General features: G+C 32.7%; 2 protein-coding genes and 1 long non-coding RNA gene across 3 annotated transcripts; 2 read left to right on the top strand and 1 right to left on the bottom strand.

Annotated features, from left to right (window-relative positions):
• Positions 1–712: 712 nt before the first annotated feature.
• On the top strand, positions 713–5106 carry LOC108806642 (phytyl ester synthase 2, chloroplastic). The gene is made up of 14 exons (XM_018578807.2): positions 713–1169; positions 1806–1857; positions 2002–2057; positions 2141–2299; positions 2384–2488; positions 2643–2758; positions 2828–2949; positions 3042–3150; positions 3229–3359; positions 3445–3811; positions 3904–4017; positions 4149–4234; positions 4608–4717; positions 4806–5106. The coding sequence occupies exons 1-14, from the start codon at positions 812–814 to the stop codon at positions 4994–4996; spliced, it is 2076 nt and encodes a 691-aa protein (XP_018434309.1). The 5' UTR covers positions 713–811; the 3' UTR covers positions 4997–5106.
• A 6398-nt stretch (positions 5107–11504) lies between these two features.
• On the bottom strand, positions 11505–12797 carry LOC108809401 (uncharacterized). The gene is made up of 2 exons (XR_001942829.2): positions 11712–12797; positions 11505–11632 (listed from the first exon to the last, which is right to left on the bottom strand). It is a non-coding gene; the product is annotated as an uncharacterized LOC108809401 (long non-coding RNA).
• A 156-nt stretch (positions 12798–12953) lies between these two features.
• Positions 12954–20278, top strand: LOC108809507 (phytyl ester synthase 2, chloroplastic). The gene is given in 15 exon segments (XM_018581646.2): positions 12954–13032; positions 13035–13403; positions 15351–15402; positions 15593–15648; positions 15747–15905; positions 16029–16133; positions 17574–17665; positions 17744–17865; positions 17961–18069; positions 18156–18286; positions 18363–18729; positions 18812–18925; positions 19147–19232; positions 19380–19489; positions 19584–20278. Coding segments are annotated over 15 exon segments (2127 nt in total). The 5' UTR covers positions 12954–12968; the 3' UTR covers positions 19775–20278.
• Positions 20279–21490: the final 1212 nt, after the last annotated feature.

Raw genomic sequence — 21490 nt, 5'->3', positions numbered from 1 at the left:
TTAATGACTTTTCAACATTAGTTTAGTGAACTAATTTTCAAAAAGTTTTTTATTTATAATTCTAGATAGACTTTGATCTGTATAGATGTTTCTTTTATTTTTATTGGTCAAATTTATCATTTTAAATTTTTATATACAGTGTTAATTTTGATATGTACGTTAAAAAGACATATTTATCTTTTGCTAAAAATACATTTATTAAAAGTTATTTTTTAAATTATATATACATTAAACCATAGACCTAAATTTTTGTTTAGTTCTAAGAAATTTAGTATTTATTCATTTTTAAATCTTATAGCTAATAATCTTGTTACATTTAGTTAATTTAATATTTTAAATAAAAATTATTTATGTTAAATAAGAATGTATTGTCAAAATATGATGAAGTAAATAATATATACATTTCTATAAATTATATAAAGAAAAGTCCAAATAAAAAAATCACACATAAAAGCCATAATTCTGTTTTTATAGATCAGATTACTTGTTCGTAATTATCTTTTTTCTATGACTACAAAATTATTTTCTATATTTTAAGATTTCTATTCTACTTTAAACATGATGTCAGTGGATTCATTTCCTTATAATAAACATAATAATTCAACCAACATAAACTTCTTTAATTATAAAAAATACAAACATGTCATTTTCTCGTGGATCATTTCCAAAATAATTATTTTTTTCATAAAGGAAATAATAAAGTTTCTTTTCCGCGCATGGATGAGTTTGTCCTTTCTCATTCTCTTTTCTCAAGTAATAGAGAAACACAAAAACTCTTACCATCTCATCAATCTCTCGACCTTTCTCTCCAATGGAGGAGGTTACACTACTTGGCTCCGTCTTCAGTCTCTCTCCCGTCTTCACTTCGAAGCCAAACCCACGGCGACAAACGCATCGAGTCACCGCCATCAACTCGGTTGCATCTAAGACTCGTGGAGGTGTTCGTCATATACGTAAGAATGAAGACGGAGCGATGGTAGCAAAGGTCATGGAGAATCCGTATTCGGAAGCGGAGATGGCGAGTCCCGATCTGCGGAAGAGCTTGTCGGACTTCTTGGAGGAAGCTAGAGATCATTTCGTGGGAGATGATGATGGTCCGCCTCGTTGGTTCTCTCCGTTGGAGTGTGCAGCTCAGGCTAAAGGCTCTCCTCTGCTCCTTTTCATACCTGGTTCGTCCTTCTAAATCTTTATTCCGCCTTATCCATTGCTTTTGATAACCGGGAACACAGACTCATCTCCGGTACTGTCTGTAAGAAAACCGGTTTACTTTGGTCATTATTTAAGACATCTGCATTATCTAAGGAGATCTCGAATGATAGACTATGGTTGGTTTTGGTTTCTGGAGTTGACCCACATGGTGGATTCTCAGTTCTCACCAGACCAGCCATGTCGTTATAACGTCAATATGAATGCAGCTTTTATTATTGATTATGGCAGGACCTTCAATCATTGACTTTAAGCCATAAATTATGTGAATAAAAATATATATCTACATTTTCAAAAATTTATATCTAAACCAACAGATGTTAGTCATCTTTATACTTGGTTCGAACTAGACAACACACATTTTTTATAGACGTTGTTTCATTGGCAAGTTTTATTACAACTATAAGGACAGACCACATTTTACATAAACAAACTTTAAGCCTAGTAAAGGGTTAGGACAGCACTGATTTTATGACTGATGATGATACCGTTTTGGTTAAATTTTAACCAGTTTCTATTATTTGTAGACTAAAAATCTCATTTTCATGGAACACTGAAAGGCTAACAAGGTTGAGAAACTATAAACCTTTAATTTGTAGGTATAGATGGTACTGGACTTGGCCTCATTCGGCACCACAAGAAACTTGGAGAGTGCGTAGCTTTTTTCTCAATTTTTTTAACACTCATGCATGACTCTGTTTCTTGATCTATATCAGTTAAAGAAACCTAAACTAAAATCAAGAACATGGTTTCTTGATATTCCTCATTTGTGATTTTTGTTGTCTTTTGAAATAGGGTTTTTGATGTATGGTGCCTTCACATTCCAGTCAGGGATCGTACTCCTGCTAAAGGTCCCTTCTCTTACTCTCCTTCCTTTGTTAACTGAGAAGATTAGCTTATTTCTGATAAAGCCTTTTTTCTTGTGTGTTTCCAGACTTGGTGAAGCTTATTGAGAGGACAGTTAAGTCGGAGAGCTACCGTTTCCCAAACAGACCTATATATTTGGTTGGAGAGTCTATTGGAGCGTGTCTTGCGTTAGATGTTGCAGCTAGGAATCCCAACATCGACCTTGCTCTGATCTTGGCTAATCCAGGTAGAAACTTTGGTTCTTATATTGTCTGGTACAATGTCATGATTCATGTACATATTTGGTCATGGTAGACATTGTTTGTTGCAGCCACACAAGTCAACAACCTCATGTCACAACCTCTAGTGGGAATGCTAAATGTTTTACCATATGGTGTGCCCACACTACTGGAAGAAATATTTGGTTTTAAACAAGGTACATTTTTATTATCTCCTCATTTTATCCAAGTGAATCATGATACTAGTTTTATTTTAGAATGTCTTCTTGATATTACTTAGATGGCTATATAATGTTATACAAAATCATTAAAACATGTGTGATCCTCTGTTCATGGGGCTTTATTACAAAGGCGATCCATTTGCTGCAATGTTAGACGCTTTGACGAATGAGTTTGCAGTCCATCAAATGAGTGGAGTTGGTGGAGGGATACTAAGAGATCTCTTTGCAGTTTCAGCTAATCTTCCTGTACGAACACCTTCTTAGAATCTATGCTTTTTCCAGTAGAAGATCTCTTACAAATATATATATTTTCAGACCTTGAGTAGGATCTTCCCTAAGGACACACTTCTCTGGAAGCTGGAACTGCTTAAGTCTGCTGTTGCATCTGCAAATTCTCACATATACGCGGTCAGAGCTGAAACACTGATACTTCTCAGGTCTAATAAGTTTATCTGCTTCTTTGATTTGCAAAGAGATGTCATAGCTTAGAGTTTAAAGTGTCATGTGCCTATCTGTATATGACTTGCAGTGGACGTGATCAATGGCTGCTGAATGAAGAAGACATTGACAGATACTCTCATACACTGTCAAAATGTATTGTCCGTAAGCTTAAAGACAATGGGCACTTTCTCTTTTTTGTAAGTGATCTCTCTTCATCCACTATGAATGATACTTTTGAGTCAAGTTTTGATACTTACTACAATATATCATGTTAGGAGGACGGAGTAGACCTGGTTTCTATCATCAAGTGTACTTGTTTTTATCGCCGTGGGAAGTCTCATGATCACCTTTCAGATTACATTATGCCTACCAGATATGAGCTAAAGCAACAACTAGACGACCACAAGTACAAAATGCTCAACAAAACAAATCACTCTCATCAAAGTACAATATTATAGCCAATACTTAATAATAATCTTTCTGTTGTGCAGACTCCTAATAGATGCTACTTCCCCTGTATATCTGTCAACACTTGCAAACGGTAAACTTGTGAGGGGCCTTGAAGGTATACCTTCAGAAGGACCTGTACTATACGTTGGCTATCACATGTTACTTGGACTTGAGCTAGGTCCAATGGTAACTCAGTTCTTGAAAGAGAGAAACATCCACTTGCGCGGCTTGGCACATCCAATGCTTTTTGTAAACGGCAAAGATGCGTTAGTGGACACACAGATGTTTGATAAATATAAGATAATGGGTGGAGTTCCTGTCTCTAACTTCAATATCTTCAAACTACTACGCTCAAAGTCTCATGTGCTTTTGTATCCTGGTGGTGTCCGTGAAGCTTTGCATAACAAGGTGATGGAAATATAATAGTTTGTCACCTTTTTTCACGTTCTTGGAGGTTATATGGTAGGAGACTCACATGTAGAGAGAGAGAGACTTTTCAGGGTGAAGAATACAAGTTATTCTGGCCAGAGCAACCAGAGTTTGTGAGAGTTGCATCTAGATTTGGAGCCAAGATTGTCCCATTTGGTGTTGTTGGGGAAGACGACATCTGCGATGTAAGATATATCTTTTCAGCTTCTAAAACGTTTTAGATATGTTTGTTTAACGTGTTAGCAAGAATCATTGTCTCTCTCTGCTCTGCTAAACTCTACTTTAACTTGGTTGGTACATTGGATTATATTCTCAGCTTGTCCTTGATGCCAATGATCAAAGAAACATCCCTATCTTAAAGGATTTTATGGAAGAAGCAACAAAGAAAGCTGGAAACTTAAGGTGCTTCATTTTATATACATCTCTTCGTTGCACAAGATTGTAGTTTTATAGTTTCACATACTTTAAGAATAAAGTTAAAATACCAAATAACCTTAATTTTAATACATAATTTACGAAACAAAAATTTATTTATTATATCTAATAATTGTCTTAAATAATATGGATAAAATGGGTAAAAGGCAATAAAGTTTACATTAAAAACAGAAAATTACTATCTTTGCGAAACAAATAAAATCCTAAAACTACTATGTTTGTGGAACGGAAATTACGTTTTCTCATGTTATATGTTTCAAGTAAAACTCATACGAAATCTGATTTTGAAATTATATGTTTGAAATTATAATTTTTATATGTTTCTCATGTTATATGTTAGGGAAGGAGATGAGACCGAACTGGGAAACCAGATATGCTATCTCCCAGGACTTGTACCTAAGATTCCTGGGAGGCTCTACTACTACTTTGGAAAACCAATAGAAACGGCAGGTATATATGCTTACTCTAAACGTTGAACTCCACTCCAAGTCACTGACTGAATACTAGAAATGGCTTTTTGTATTTATTGTCGTCGCAGGCAGGGAACAAGAGCTAAAGGACAAAGACAAGGCTCAAGAGTTTTACTTGCAAGTCAAGTCTGAGGTTGAACAATGCATTTCCTATTTGAAAATGAAAAGAGAGAGAGATCCATACAGACAATTGTTGCCAAGAATGTTGTATCAGGCCTCACATGGTTTCTCTTCTGAAATTCCGTCATTTGATCTTTGAAATGATTCTTGCTTAGATTATTTACATAATAACTTTTATACTATGGGTTATGTTGTTGTACGTAGACATTACTACAGGTTCCAGTAATAACAATAAGAAAGTCTGTACAATACCCCAAAAAAACAGTTCAATAAAAGGAAACTAATGTTTAAACTTCAACTTCTCGATACAACAGAGTCTAATTACGCAACTAGTTGTCTTAGGCCTTACGGTTTCCTAGAAGCTATATACTATTATTCTGGTAGCTACAAGCAGGTACATTATCTTAACTCATAGTGAATTTTTGTTCTTCAACGCCAGAAAAAACTCATTTTCTTTGCTGAAAGCCTGAAACTAAAAAGAACATAGTATTCGTTTTTGAAAAGCTACTTATGTTCTATTATTCTATATTACCTTTGTTCCGGCTGGCATATCAGTTAAGTCATAGTTACAGAGGAAAGTGTGAAGAGGTGTTTTCTCAGGATTACTAAGAACCTGCACAAGTTCAGTTCATGTCATGAGTGAACATTCAGAACTTTTCAAGACTCTGTATTCACAACACTGAGGAACAGTTTAAATATGTTGATTACAACTACAATTGTTCAGATGACAATTGGAAGACTAACTAAATTTCCCTCTGAGAAATCAAAATAATCATCTATAAATGCTGAAAATCTTCATAAGCACTTGGTCATTTGGAATTGAATGGAAGTTGCAGCTGTTAAACCTCTATTGCAAGAAGGGGTGGGCACTTTACCCGATACCGAAGCCGCACCCGAACCCAACCCCAGAAATCCAAACCGAAATCTGAACTGAAGTAGCAAAAAACTTGAACGAGTATTAAGTTGGGACAGATTGGATATCCGAACTGGAACGGATAATACCCGAACCCGAATGGATGTCCGAAGATAACCGAACATATGTATACTTACCATTATATTTCTAGTTTACATCTCTTATTTTATTTAAAATATTTATATTGATGTTACATATACTTTAAGATCATATAGTATATATATAATTGTATAGTACATATATAAATATGGAGAAAATAATGAATATCAAATTTTTTATTTCATGTATTAACAAAAGTTACATCCAAAGTTTAAAAACAATAGGTAAATTAATATATATATTTTTTTGAAATGTTATATCTAAATCTAATAATCATTCAATTTATAAAAAATAGAAAAATCAGTTAACTGAAATCTATATTTTTAAATACAAGAAACTTAAAAATATTTTTTTTTTAAAATCTAAATATCCGAACCCGATCCGAAATAACCGAGCCCGAACTAAAAATACCCGACTCGGATCTGAAGTACATAAATATCTGAATGGGTTTTATATCCGTATACTGAAATACCCGAAAATCTAAAATATCTGATCCGAACCCAAACGACTATCCGAAAGCCCACTCCTAATTGCAAGTTTGCAACCGCACCTTTATAAACCGAAAGTATCTAGACTAGATGCAGAAATAATAGAGCAGAAAAAACAAAGAGAAAGTTGATACCAGTTGAATCCAACCTTCATGGGGATCCGCAGTTGGTTCTTGGAGCTCTGACCATCAGAGCTGATTGGATTTGTTTGCAATTTCTGGCTCCAGAATTTGATCAATAAAACTTTAGTTTTTGTTTGTAGAAAATTTAGTAGACGAACCTTACACGTTACTTTTCTGTACATTTAGAACAAGGAATCTAAGAAGTCTATTGGTTTTCTATCAAAAAGTATACAGTATAACATCTTTAAATTAATAATGGATAGATTAATATCTCTATAAATTAATATAATTTCATAGTCTCAAATTGAGTTTTTGGTTCAATTAGTATCTCGATAAATTAATAATCTCTATAAATTAATAAAAAAATATAGGTTTGCTGTAGTCCCAACATTATTAATTTATAGAGGTTTCACTGTATATTGATTCCTTTTTACTTTTGTTCGAAACCCATTTATAAGAGGTGCAAAAAGTTAGATGCAGAAAGATGGAAACATCACTTTCCAAAATTAGTTTTTGACTAACTAATCAACCAGTTTATGGACTTTCTAAATCTGGGTAGCCATATAATAATTTGATTAACCATCACTCAAGGACTTTATCAGTTGATAAACATTAGTTTAGTGAACCAACTTTCAAAACGTTTTGATATTATTAATTATGACTATTTTAGAAGATTTTCCAAGTTCATATATAGTTATCTTGTTTTCTATAACTACAATATTATTTTACTTATTAATTTGAAGATTTGTATTTTAATGATGTTTTTTTTTGTTTGACAACAAGTACTTTAATGATGTTTATTATGACTGGATTCACATTTTTATAATAACTAGGGGCTTCTCCGCCCTACGGACGGGTGAGTTTACATAGATACTATTTTGTAATAAAATATATTTTAATTTTATGAAGCATTTGAAAATTTTCTTTATACTAAAAATAATAAAGATATCTGTTTTTATCCTAAAACTGTTATTTTTTTTTGAATTTTATTAGTTTGAGTTGAAAATACCGCTATGATCTTTTTGTTAAATTCAAAATTATTAAATTGAAAAACTAAGAAAAATTTAATGACTAATATTTTTTGTATTGCATTTGATATAGTTGAAAAATATAAAGTATGAATAACTAATATTTTTATTTTTAAGAATATCAGATTTTAATATTATTACATAACCAAATCTTTCACGATAATAATACACCCACCTCCAAGCTAAATCAATTGAAAATCAAGATAATATTATATTTCTAGCAGAATTTTACTTGAGTTTTATACTCTATCATAGCAAATAATTTACTTAGAATAAATTACATAACTAAATGGAACATAACAATATGTTAGGTTTATATTCCTGCCCAAAACAATCAAAGAATATGTCATCAAGCAAATAATTATACACACCAAAACTGCAAACGGTCATGTATATACTTTGAATCTACACAAATCATAATTTATTTTTGTACTCTTATACATTTATTTTTGAATAAATTGGTACTTTGATTTTTTTGTTATACTATTTTTCTTAATTTCATTTAGATATTGTGAAAGAAGAAATAAATGACTTAATGTAATAGAGTAAATATCTTAATAAGATACACAATATAAAAGTTAGTATTGTTTGTTACTGTTATATTTTTATGTCTGCTTTTTTGGTTGAACATCATGTTTTCTTATTTTATGATCAAGATATTATCCATGTATAAAACATATATTTTATTATAATTTGGATTAAAGAATTTTTAGAGATTACATAGCAAAGTTGTGTATACCAAAAGCATCGTGTCATTCTTTCCGTCTCTCATCGAACAACCAAGAACCAAACCAACTGTACCATCATCACCTGCCACCTATCCTCATCATAAGAGTTGGCCTTTTTTGAATTATTAACACTAAGAGTCAGTTTTCATGTTTTTATTACAATATAAGGCAGTTTCAACTACTGAGGTAGTTTTTTCTAACTAAAACCAAAAATAGTTAACTAAATTAATTCATGTGACCAAAATAGTTTTACAATTTGCAACTTGCATTATCTCTCTCCTCTCTACCTAATTATCACCACGTTTTTCTTCTCTCCAACTTGCATTATCTCTTTCCTCTCCTTCTTTTTCTCATTCTTCTTCTTCCTCATTCATTCTCTATTTTTTTAGAAAACTCATATTTGATTCTTAAATTTTTTTTTCAATTTTTTTTTATGAAATCGTTTTCTCCATCATTCGATCTATCTTTTGAGATCTGTGAAGGTATAGTTTTGAGATATATGTTAGATGCCCAACATGTTCTAAAATTGTGTACATTCATTAGTGTACATGTGTACAATAAATGTTAATGTGTAAAGTTGTATATAGTTGTGTACATTCGTTAGTGTATATGTGTACATTCGTTAGTGTACATGTGTACATTCGTTAGTGTACATGGGTACATTCGTTATTGCTCAAAAACAAAAAATGGTGTTGCATGTGAGTGTCTATGCATCGGTGTACAAGTGGACACAATTATTCAAGTGAATCATTGTACATGATAATAATATTTGTATGTACACATGAACATCATTTGGTACATCATTTGGTTGTACACATGTGTGCAGAGGTGAGAGTTTTGTTTGTAAATAATACTCTTTGTATTGAGAATTGATTTTGGTTTGTGTACATATAATGGAAAGTGATAATAGTAGAGGTGCACAATGTAAATATTGTACACAAATAAGTGTGTACATGTGTACTATGTTGCATGCTTATCTATGTGCACAATGTGTCAAATTATATTTGGGTTTGTACACATGTACACCCTGAAAATTAAGAGCCGAATTGAAACACCTAGAAAGTTCAAAGACCCATTTTTGTAATTATGAAAATATGGCATGTACAATTAAAAAGTATGAAATCAATTTGAAATGGTATATTTGCAAATCAGAAACGTATGGGTCAGAAATGAATATATCCAAAATGTCTAGGGACCAGATGTGCAATAAAGTCAAAACTGGCAATTGTTGCTCATCGAGTTTTTACAACGAAGGCGGCGAGATGGAGGAGATGCTAACGACGAGACAGAGGCGACGACGAGAAGCAAGCGACGAAGACGATGAAAAAAAGGAAGCGACGAAGACGATGACGAGAAGGATGCGATAAACACGGCGACGAGAAGGAGACAGATGACGAAGCAACAGAGGAGACATGGCCGTAAAGAAAGGAAGTCGTGACGGATTGAAAGCTGATGACGGCTGAGACTCAAGGTGGCTTGGACATAAGAATTTGTGGGTCTGGGTTGCAGAAGAAGAAGCTAGCGGAGTGATGGAAGATGATGTTACAATTTGAGGTCCAAAAGATTTTTTTTTAGATTCGTTTCGGGTCCGAAAGTGTATGTACACTATTATATATGGTATTGTACAACTAGTAGTAATGGAAGCATGCTTCCATATTTTGTAGAAAACAACAATCTTAATACATCATTTGAGCAAGTTACCCTTGGTTTCTTGATTTGTTTTCTTCATTATCTTTGTAGATAATGAGATAAGACTTGTATAAGACATGTATACATTCATGGACATTCATGGGCGTACACATGGATAATAATGTGTATGTTCACGTGTACATTTTGTTAACATTATCTTGAGTTCATAAAATCGTAGAATCTTAGTTATTTAGATAGAAAACTTACAAAAAAACAAAAAAGTGTACACAATTACATCGATGTATAATATAAAATTAGGTGTACACATGTACAATTTGAATGTAATGTACATACAATTTTTATTTTTCATTAATGTTGCAAAATTACGAAAACAACCTCATCTTCTTCCTTAGTCATTGTCGACAAAAAACCTAATCTTCGTCTATCTTGCATATTTTCCATGATTCTTTATATTCTCAACTTATTTTTATGTATTTTTATCCAGATGTGATATCTTTCAATCCTAATTCATGGCTTTAATCTTAAAAGTTCGAATAAAGTGGTTTTTTTGGTTTCTAATTTGTTGAACGATTTATTCTATCAAAAATATAGCTTGACATATCTCAAAAGATAGATTGGATAACAAAGATACTGATTATAAATATATTTTCTTTTAAAAACGTTCAGAAAAATAATATTTCAGTTTACAAAAAGAAATAAGAAATTCAAAAGAAAAAAATAAAGAAGATGATATATGGGACCCACTTTCTTTTGTTTGCTATGAAAAATCGTAAATAATAAATACCATAAAAATCAGATCGTAAGCTTTTTTAGTTAGTTTATAACTAAGAAATGAGTTTGGTTAAGAAAAAGTATTATAGTAGCACAAACTGCCTCCAAGTGTAAAATAAACTCAGAAACTGTCTCTGAGCGTAATTGTTTCGCCTTTTTTTAACTAAGAAGCTTTGTAAGAGCATCTTTAATGGGATAACTAGAAGGATATAGTTTAGGTGGGGAGAAATTAAAAAAATAATATAAAAAGTGAAGTTTAGTAATAATTAGTAGTGAGATAAGTGTAAGAACTTAGCCAAACACTTCTTGTGTAATACCCTAGATATATATTTCTTATCACTTTTTCAATTTTTTCCTTTTTATATAATATTCTAAGATGCATTGAAATATACTGATAAAGATGCTCTAACCTTTTTAGTTCTCTTATGAGTTCATATCTTTTCTCGATCATTACGGTGGTTTATTAGAGCCAGAACTTTTGAATATGGTATCCAATTGCAGTTTTATTATTATTTTCTCTTTTATGTGAGGTGTCACTTTCATATGTTATTTATCTTGGTGATTCTGAATCCAACAAACGGGTCTTGTTTGAGATTTATGGAGCGTTGTAGGTCTCTTTCATTCCACGTGCATTCGCAGACGCCATCACTTTGATACCACAACAAAATTATGCATAATTGTAGCAACATATATAGTAACCAACCAGAAAATAAATAAGAAACAAAGATGTTAGAAAGTTGCCGAGAACTGCATTATTGATTAAAAACACCGTTGGAGATTACAATTATCTCTGGTAATAATAAATCAATTTGAAATTTTTACAAAAACACAGAGAAGAATATTAAAAAATGTAAGAAAAATAGTTCATTTACTATATTTGTTCTTCCTTATTACAACTGAAAAGATTCAAATGAAAATGTTGTTACTTCCTCTACTCAGGGACGTCATTACTCATAAGAGCCTGTTGTTACTTCCCCTGCTAGTCACAATTCGGGGAAAAAGAGTCAGAAGCCAAGAATGAAAATGTTAAGCAACAAAGAAAGCTGGGAACTTACATTCATTCAATTTTGGACAGTTGTTGGTCTCTTCTTCGGTCTTGAATGAGGTTTTTCCCAACGAAACACCAACAGCAGCTTGGAAGCCACAAACCTATGCCGCTTACGGTACGGATGCCACCATCAGTTTAGGAAGCATCAACCTCCAATTTTTATCCGATGATCATGATCCTCTCTAAATACGCTGGATAATCACACAACCATAATAGAGATATCTTTGGAGAATATCAACCCCGAATCCACTATAGTGAGGAAAAGAAAGAGTACTTGTACTTCAACAACGCAAAGAAATTACAACTTTTAAAATCAAAGCTATTGTATCCAATCAAATAGAATACATCCAGATTTAGTATTTTTCGATATCTTCCCTCAACAAAGAGACAGAGAATTTCAGTTTCTGTGAATCTCCATCTCTTAACGCCAAGATTCCAAGGCGGAGCTCCTGCAACGGTTTCCCATCGCACACAAGATCCAGCCGCAGCTTGCCGTTCCAAGACCATTAGGCTCTCCTCCTTCAGCGACCTAGGGAGATCTCTGACGATAGCTTGACCCCTCTAAAGAATCTCTGCTGACCCCATCGAAGATAAGGTAATGTGAAGTTATTGGAGTCGTTTCGATCTCTCTGGCGGAGTGAATTCCTTTGATTGAAGAAACTGATAATTTGGGTCACTCTGTGGCGTGAAGAAGATTCTATATCTCTCTCTCTTCTTTCTTTACAATTTTGGTGAGCTTTCGTTGGAGCATGATCAAAGAATTATAATGATTGAGAGTGAGAAACTGATGAATTTCACATAAACTTATCTCCTTATTGATTCACAACCTTTTAGAACGGAAAAGGTTTCATTGATTGCGAGTTAATGAAAGTCGTAACGACGAAGATGGAGACTGTTGAAATGATTCATCGATTCAGTCTCAGCGTTCAGCGTTTTAGGTTTTGGTTTCTTTTGGATTGGGCTTCTTGGCCCAAAACTTAGATTTACGGATCAATAAAAAAGACCAGCGCAACATCGGTGTGACATGGCAAAAAGAAGGTTTCTGATTGGCCGATTTTCCAATCTGACATGGACAGTCTAACTGAGGCTTATATTCCCCTTTTACTACTTGTTAGATTCAACAAACTTTTTACATCTTTAATGTAAAAAAGAACAACATGTCCTTTTCTCGTGTACTATTTCCAAAATAATTATTAGTTTCAGAAAAAAAAAAAGAGAAATAATAAAGTTTACTTTCCGCGCACTTTCTTGGCTTTTAGCATGGATGAGTTTATACTTCACACTCGCGCTTTCAAGAACTAGAGAAACAGAAATCTCATTGAACTCCCAGGCTTCTCTCCGATGGAGGTTACACTACTTAGCTCCGTCTTCGGTCTCTCTCCCATCTCGTCAGAAAGGGTCACGGCCACACGGCTACGTTCGCATCGAGTGAGGGCCATTGACTCCGTACCAAAGACTCACGTAGGTGTTCAACGGATACTAAAGTATGAAAGCGGAGCAGCGACGATCGCAAAGGTGGTGGAGAAGAATCCGTATTTGAAAGCAGAAACGGCGAGTCCCGATCTGCGTAAGAGCTTGTCGGACTTCTTGGAGGAAGCAAGAGATTTCGTGGGAGATGATGATGGTCCACCTCGTTGGTTCTCTCCGTTGGAGTGTGCAGCTCATGCTAAAGGCTCTCCTCTACTTCTTTTCATACCTGGTTAATTCGTCCTCTAAATCTTCTTTGGCATTATCAAGTTTTTTTCTTATTACCGTGTTGATCTCCGACCAGAACACAAACTAATCTCTGTTACTGTCCGTAAACTTTTTTTTTTCATTTTAAACCAATATTCAAGAAAGCCTGAACCGAACACTTAAGAGCAGCCCCAACTGGTGTAGTATCTACCATTGGGGCTCTTAACATATATATATATATATATATATTAATATTTAGTTGTGGTTTTTACAGTAATTTTAATCCAAAATGTTATATACATAGATATAATTTTAAGAATCCTAAAATGGTAGATACTAGTATTAATTAGGGGTGTTCTAATAGTTATAACTGGCTAGAACGTTTTACAAAATTAAGCTAAATATATATAATAATTAGTATATATTAAATATCGTAATTTATTAATAATAAAACTTATATATAAGATTTTATACTATATCACTAGAATTTATAAATAATAAACTATATATTATTATCTTATTATAATTTCAAAGCATTTTAGAAGATAACGAATATACGATTTTAAAAGGTTAGCGTTTAGGTATGTGTTAAATGTTTTTTTATTAGAACGGTGCTTTACCTTTTTAAACATTTACATTATCTAAGAAGATCTCCAAATGCCAATGATAGACTATGGTTATAGATCCTCACTAGACGAGCCATATCGTTATAATGGCAACATGAAGGAAGCATTATTATGGTTAGGGGTTGGGACGGAGCAGATATCGGAGTTTTAAGGATATCCGTGATCTGATCCATTCTGTGTGAATAATCGATTTTTTTATCTGATTTGATCCGTGATATTTTGGATATTCAGTATTACGGATATCCGGAAAATATCGGATATCTGATTCGATCCGTCGATCTGTTAAAAATAATAAAAATTCAATTTTCAAATAAACTAAAAGAAAAGGAAATTTTTATTATAAAATAATAATATTTCACTACAAAATATTTAAAAAGTAAGTATTTTTTAAAAAATTAATGACCAAATAATTAATTTAGTGGAAAAAATAATTAAAAATCTATATTGATATATTATATTATATATAATTATATATATACATATATGCATATATATATTACGGATCGGATCGGATATTCGGTTTTAAGAAAATAAGTATTTTGATTTGCTTCTCATTTGACGGATATTGAATTTTAGTATTTGCTTCGATTTGTAGAGTTACGGATATCCGGATTTTTCGAATCGAATTGAAACGAATAATAGATTGAATCAAATTTACGGATATTTTGTTCATCTCTAATTATGGTCACGCCGCCCTTCTTTAAAGCTGATGAACCATTGGCACTAAACCATAAAATATGAAAATAAGATATACTTTTTTTGAAAAAAAAAGATATACTTGTCACATTTAAAAAAATGTAGCTTTTAAGCAAGATAAGTTGGTCATCTTTGTACTTGGCAAGTTTAACTACAACAATAAGTGCCACATTTCTTTGACACGCTTTAAACGTACTAAATGTTTGGGACGACACTGATTACGACTGATGGATGATAACAAAGATTCCGTTTTTGTTGAATTGTAACCAGATTCTATTACTCCCTCAGTTTCGGAAAGTGATTTTTTAAAAAGTTTTCATGCTTATTAGAAATATAACTAATATTTATGATTAATTATATTATTAATTATATTATTTATTTCTATTATACATTTTTCTAAAAACTATCAACCAATAAAATTTTATCAGTTTAAATATTCTCAATTAATATATTCTTTTAAAAGTATACGATTCACTAATAACATATATTAATAAAATACCTTAAAAACTAGTATCTATTTTTTGAAACAAAAAAAATCTAAAAACCTAAAAAAATCTTGTTTCTAGAACGGAGGAAATACGTTTTAGACAATCTGATTTGCCTGAACACTGAAAGGCTAACAAGATCTGAGAAACTAAAAACCTTTGTAGGTATTGATGGCACTGGACTTGGGCTCATTCGACACCACAAGAAACTTGGGGAGTGCGTAACTTCAAATTCTTCACTTCTTTAGAAGCTTGCATTAGCCTTTTTCGTTATTGCAACATTCTTGCCCCTGTTTCTAGATAAATATCAGTTGAAGAAAAAGAGAAACCTAAACTGAAATCAAGAACAAGGTTTTCTCTGTTTCTTGAAATTTTCTCATTACTGATGTTGTTGTCTTTTGAGATAGGATTTTTGATGTATGGTGCCTACACATTCCAGTCAGGGATCGTACTCCTGCTAAAGGTCCCTTCTCTTGCTCAGTCCTTTGTCTACAAGAACCTGTTTTTTTTAACCGAGAAGATTAAGCATATTGCTTAAAAAAAATTTTTTGTCTGTTCTAGAATTGGTGAAACTTATTGAGAGGACAGTTAGGTCAGAGAACTATCGTTTCCCAAACAGACCTATATATTTAGTTGGAGAATCTTTCGGAGCGTGTCTTGCGTTAGATGTCGCAGCTAGGAATCCCGACATCGATCTTCTTCTGGTATTGGCTAATCCAGGTACAAAGTTCGGTTCTTATATTGTCGGTAAAATGGCATAAATCGTGTACATGTTTGGTCATAATAGACAATGTTTTGTTTATTTTACAAAAAAAATATATAAAAGACAATGTTTTGTTGCAGCCACACATGTCAACTACTTCATATCGCAACCTCTAGTGGGAATGCTGAATGTTTTACCAGATGGAGTTCCTACACTACTGGAAGAAATATTTGGTTTTATGCAAGGTACATGATATCACTCAAATTATTCTAAAAATAATTTATTCTCTTAAATAAGATGTTTAATTGCAGTACTCAGGGATCAAATCTATGAAAACTTTAGGATTACACAATAGATTTGTTGTTTTCGAATTATAACTATATTAATTGGTTTTGAACAATAAATAGCAAGATGAACAAAGTAGTTGTTCAGATGGTTAAATTTAGGTTTTCAAATGTATAGGAATAAACTAAATTCAAGTATATTCTCAGGTGTGAAAGGTATGCTATCTTATTTAGTTATTAGAAGTTTATAAATGTTTATTGTTCTCGAACTTAAATTTAGGTTATAATCTATCAATTTTCGTTTGTTTAGATTATCTAATGTCTAGATCTAAGATTTCAACTTCCGTTTGTTAATCTTAAGAAAGTGTCGATCGATGTTTGTAAATGAATATCAATCGATATACCTTTCAAAACGTCGATCGATATACCTATCGGCACATCGATCGATGTTTCTTCTAGCAAGCTTTACCGAATATGTTTGATGTGCTCTCTAATATCCTAAACCAACTTCCGTGTGTATCTAGTTAATTAGATCATTCTAGTTCAGTTTCAAGTGATAAACCAAGTTTCCGCTTGCGCCAATCAATCCTATGATCTAAATTTAAGATGATCAATCTCAGACTTAGCAATAAGCACAAGTAGATGAAGAACTATTTAAAACAGTCTAGCAACAATTCATATTAGCAATACATAAATCATCCTTTGAACAACCCTAAATTTAACAATAGAAATACTCAGACATATTCATAAGAAACATGGTTATGATGGTCTGAATGATACTTTAAATTAAATAAGAGTGTAAAGCAAACAAAGTAAAATAAGAAAACAAGGGAGAGAGAGATGCAGCATAACATGCAGCCAGGAGTTCATAGTGCAATTTCTTGGAACTTCTGGGTAAAACTCGTAATTTCCTTGAATCATCATTAAATTTTCGGACTCTTCGCCGTCCATCGACACTGATAGTGATCAGTCGATTGATGTTGATAGTGAACCGTTGATCGATATTTTGCTTCAATAATTGACCCCGTCTTGTGTTTCCAGCTCAGCTTTCATAAAAGCTTCAAGATGATCAAAAAACTCGAATTATGTCCAATGAGTACCTGAACCTGTAAAAACCTCTAAAAAAGCTCCAAACATATATAAAAGACTATGAGAACATATATAAATTATGGGTAAAATGGGTAAAATCCATGACATATCAGTACACATTTGTTATCTCCTCATTTTCTATCTTGACTTCATGTTTTTGATTAAGTGTCTCCAAGTGAATCATAACACACTAGTTGAGATTCTCAAGATTGTTCTCGATTTTACTTAGAACGTTATAAACATCATTAAAACATGTGTTTCTTCTGTTCCCGGGGCTTTATTACACATGTGATCCATTGACTACAATGTTAGACGCTTTAACGAATGAACTTGCTGTTCATCAAATGAGTGGAGTTGGTGGAGGGATACTAAAAGATCTCTTTGAAGTTTCTGCTCATCTTCCTGTAAGAATACCTTCTTAGAAAACTCATTGATCTATACACATTTCAGTAAAAGATCCCTTACAAACATATCTTTTTCAGACTTTGAGTAGGATCTTCCCAAAGGACACACTTCTTTGGAAGGTGGAGTTGCTTAAGTCTGCCGTTGCATCTGCCAATACTCACATACACGCGGTCAGAGCTGAAACAATGATACTTCTCAGGTCTATTAAGTTTCTCTGTTTCTTTGATTTTGCAAAGAGATACCCTATTCTTAGAGTTGAGCTATAATATGAATATCTTGCTATGACTATTGCAGTGGACGTGATCAATGGCTTCTGAACGAGGATGACATTAATAGGTACTCAAGCACATTGCGAAAATGTATTGTCCGTAAGCTTAAAGACAATGGGCACTTTCTCCTTTTTGTAAGTGATCTCTCTTCATCCACTAAAGATGGTACTTTTGGGTCAAGTCTTGATACTAACTACACTTCAACTATATGACATGTTAGGAGGAAGGTGTAGATCTGGTTTCTATCATCAAGTGTACTTGTTTTTATCGCCGTGGGAAGTCTCATGATCACACTTCAGATTACATTATGCCTACCAGATGTGAGCTAAAGAAACAGCTAGACGACCACAAGTACAAAACAAATCAGTCTATCAAGTACAATGTTATAGCCAATAATACTGAATGATATATTTTTTTGTTGGTGCAGACTTCTAATAGATGCTACTTCCCCTGTATATCTGTCAACATTAGCAAACGGCAAACTTGTGAGGGGACTTGAAGGTTTACCTTCAGAAGGACCTGTATTGTACGTTGGCTATCACATGTTATTAGGAGTTGAGCTAGGTCCAATGATAACTCATGTCTTGAAAGAGAGAAATATTCACTTGCGGGGTATGGCACATCCAATGCTTTTTATAAACAGCGACGCTACGTTTGTGGACACACAGATACTTGACAAATACAGAATGTTGGGTGGAGTTCCTGTCTCCAACTTCAGTATCTACAAACTACTACAATCAAAGTCTCATGTGCTTTTGTACCCTGGAGGTATCCGTGAAGCTTTGCATAGAAAGGTGCTTTTCTTTCTCTCATGGAGTTTTTTTCTTTTAAGTTTGTTCTGGTCTAAACCTGTAGAGAGAGAGAGAGACTTTGCAGGGTGAAGAATACAAGTTGTTCTGGCCAGAGCAACAAGAGTTTGTGAGAGTTGCATCTAAATTTGGAGCTAAGATTGTCCCTTTTGGTGTTGTTGGAGAAGACGACATCTGCCATGTAAGATTTCTCTACTCAGTTATTCAGAAATTTACATTACTTAGATGCTAAAACGTTTTAGATATTTTTCGTTTAACGCGTTAGCAAGAAGCATTCTCTCTCTCTCTCTCTCTCTCTCTCTCTCTCTCTCTCTCTCTCTCTCTATCTCTCTCTCTCTCTCTCTCTCTCTCCTCTACTAAACTCTATCTTCACTTGGTTGGTACATTGGATGATATTCTCAGCTTGTCCTTGATGGCGATGATCAAAGGAACATCCCTATCCTAAAGCAATTTATGGAAGAAGCAACAAAGCAGGCTGGAAACTTAAGGTGCTTCATCATCATCATATATAATATATAGATGTTTTGACCCAAAAATATATATATATATACACAATATATAGATGTTTTCTCATTTTATAACCTTCAAGTAAGAACTAATATGAAAACTGAATTTGAACGTCAAAAAATGGTTAGGGAAGGAGATGAGACTGAACTGGGAAAGCAGGACTGCTATCTCCCAGGACTTCTACCTAAGATTCCTGGGCGGTTCTACTTCTACTTTGGGAAACCAATAGAAACTGCAGGTATCTATCTATATGTGCTTAATCTAAACGTTGGTCTCTACTTCAAACCACCTATCTGAACACTAGCATTTGCTTTGTTTTGTTTTCGTGGCAGGCAAGGAACAAGAGCTAAAAGACAAAGACAATGCTCAAGAGTTCTACTTGCAAGTCAAGTCTGAGGTTGAACAATGCATTGACTATTTAAAAATGAAGAGAGAGAGTGATCCCTACAGAGACTTGTTGCCAAGGATGATGTATCAGGCTTCACATGGGTTCGCGTCTGAAATTCCGACGTTTGATCTCTGAAATGATTCTTGCTTCGATTATTTACAGAATTACATTGTACTATGGGTTATAAGTAGACATTACTATAACAACCAGCAAAATCCAGCAGTTGAATATTTCCTAAGTTAATAATTGGTTGGTTGATATACTAAGTGACGATGTTGATAGGCAGGAGGTCCGTGATCAGCAAAATCCAGCAGTTATTACATGATAGAGATATGATGCCCCAGCAGTTGAAAATCCAGCAGTTGGACGTAGACATTACTATAGGTTCTAATAAGGAGCGGATCCACGTAGTGAGTGTCTGTGGCACGTGCCACATACAACTTGAAATCATCATTTTATGTAACTAACAATGCATAAAGATAGTGTAGCTGATCGGTATTTAAATCTTACTGTGCCCCACCCAGTACCTAGTTCGAATCAGTATGTTGCATTCCTGTATTTTCAGTTTTTACAACTTTTAATTACTATTCCATCAAATATTTTCTTTTAATTTTGCTAACATAAATATTTTGTTAATAACTGTTTTATTTTCTGTTTTAATAAGAAATTCTAATTTTACTACAAATTTGATGTCGTAATCAAATTTATATTTAAAATATAACTATTTTCATAAATATTTTAAATTTGATATTAAAAATGACTAAACTAAATCTTAAATTATTTTATATTAGAACTTCTAATATTAGAACCAGCAAAATCCAACAATGTCATCGACAGCATCTTCATCGTCACGTACTATTTATAGAGGTACTATTTAGAGAGGGTGCTATGTTTTCTACACAATAACATAATTTTATGTATTTTCGAATTTTATTTTTATTTAAAATATTACAAATAATATTATAGTTTATATTTGAGTTTAATGTTTGATGATTAGAATTTATGGATTAGTATGCAGGAGTTGGGATTTGGGTAATATTTAGTATTTAGGGATTGTGGTTTGCGTCCTATAATACTTCGGTTTATTAACACATACATTTCAAAACTTCACCAATATATATTATTCTATTTATTTTATTCCATTTTAATTGGGTTTAAAAATTAAATTTTAATTTAATATTTATATTTGGGTTTAGAATTTAGTGATTGGAATTTAGAGTTTAGTATTTGGAATGTGGGGGTTGAGGTTTGAGTCAGCATTACCTTCTTTCATGCAATATAATCATTTCACAATTTCACTAACATGGATTATACTATTTATTTTGTTTCATTCTATTTGGGTTTATGTTTTATATATGAATTTAGAGTTTATATTTGTGTTTATATTTATTGATTAGAATTTAGAGTTTAGTATTTAAAATCTATGATGTGGTTGAAATTTGGTTTATGGTTATTTAACTCATAAGTATTTAGGATTTAGGGTGTGGTTGTGTGTATTGTCAGAATCCTATATTATTTCGACGATATAGAATATATATAAAGTTTTCTATTTTATCAATTTATTTTATTATATATAGTGTATATATATTACTCCTTTTGTTTTATAATAAGTGTCACTCTGAGCTCATTTTCTTGTTACACAAAGAGTGTCACTTTACAATTCCAATGTAAATTATACTAACTTTCAACTGAAAATTAATTGCAAACTGCATTGATTTTATAAATAATTTTATTTATCTAAAATACTATTGGTCAAAAAGATATAATTAATTACAGCTTACATATATTTCAACAACTTTCTTAATCTGTGTGAAAAATGTCACAATGACACTCTTTAAAAAACGGAGGGAG

Source organism: Raphanus sativus, chromosome 6, assembly GCF_000801105.2.
Source record: "Raphanus sativus cultivar WK10039 chromosome 6, ASM80110v3, whole genome shotgun sequence".
Lineage (NCBI taxonomy): Eukaryota > Viridiplantae > Streptophyta > Magnoliopsida > Brassicales > Brassicaceae > Raphanus > Raphanus sativus.
Note: the sequence above shows the minus strand (reverse complement) of the source record. Positions and strands in the feature narration are given on the sequence as shown.

What these genes read in the sequence shown, in the direction of transcription:
- LOC108806642 (XM_018578807.2), top strand. Translation starts at nt 812, where the DNA reads ATGGAGGAGGTTACACTACTTGGCTCCGTCTTCAGTCTCTCTCCCGTC. An exon ending in GTGAAGCTTTGCATAACAAG is followed by an intron (nt 3,812 to 3,903) that starts GTGATGGAAATA and finishes GAGACTTTTCAG; the next exon opens with GGTGAAGAATACAAGTTATT. An exon ending in AAGAAAGCTGGAAACTTAAG is followed by an intron (nt 4,235 to 4,607) that starts GTGCTTCATTTT and finishes GTTATATGTTAG; the next exon opens with GGAAGGAGATGAGACCGAAC.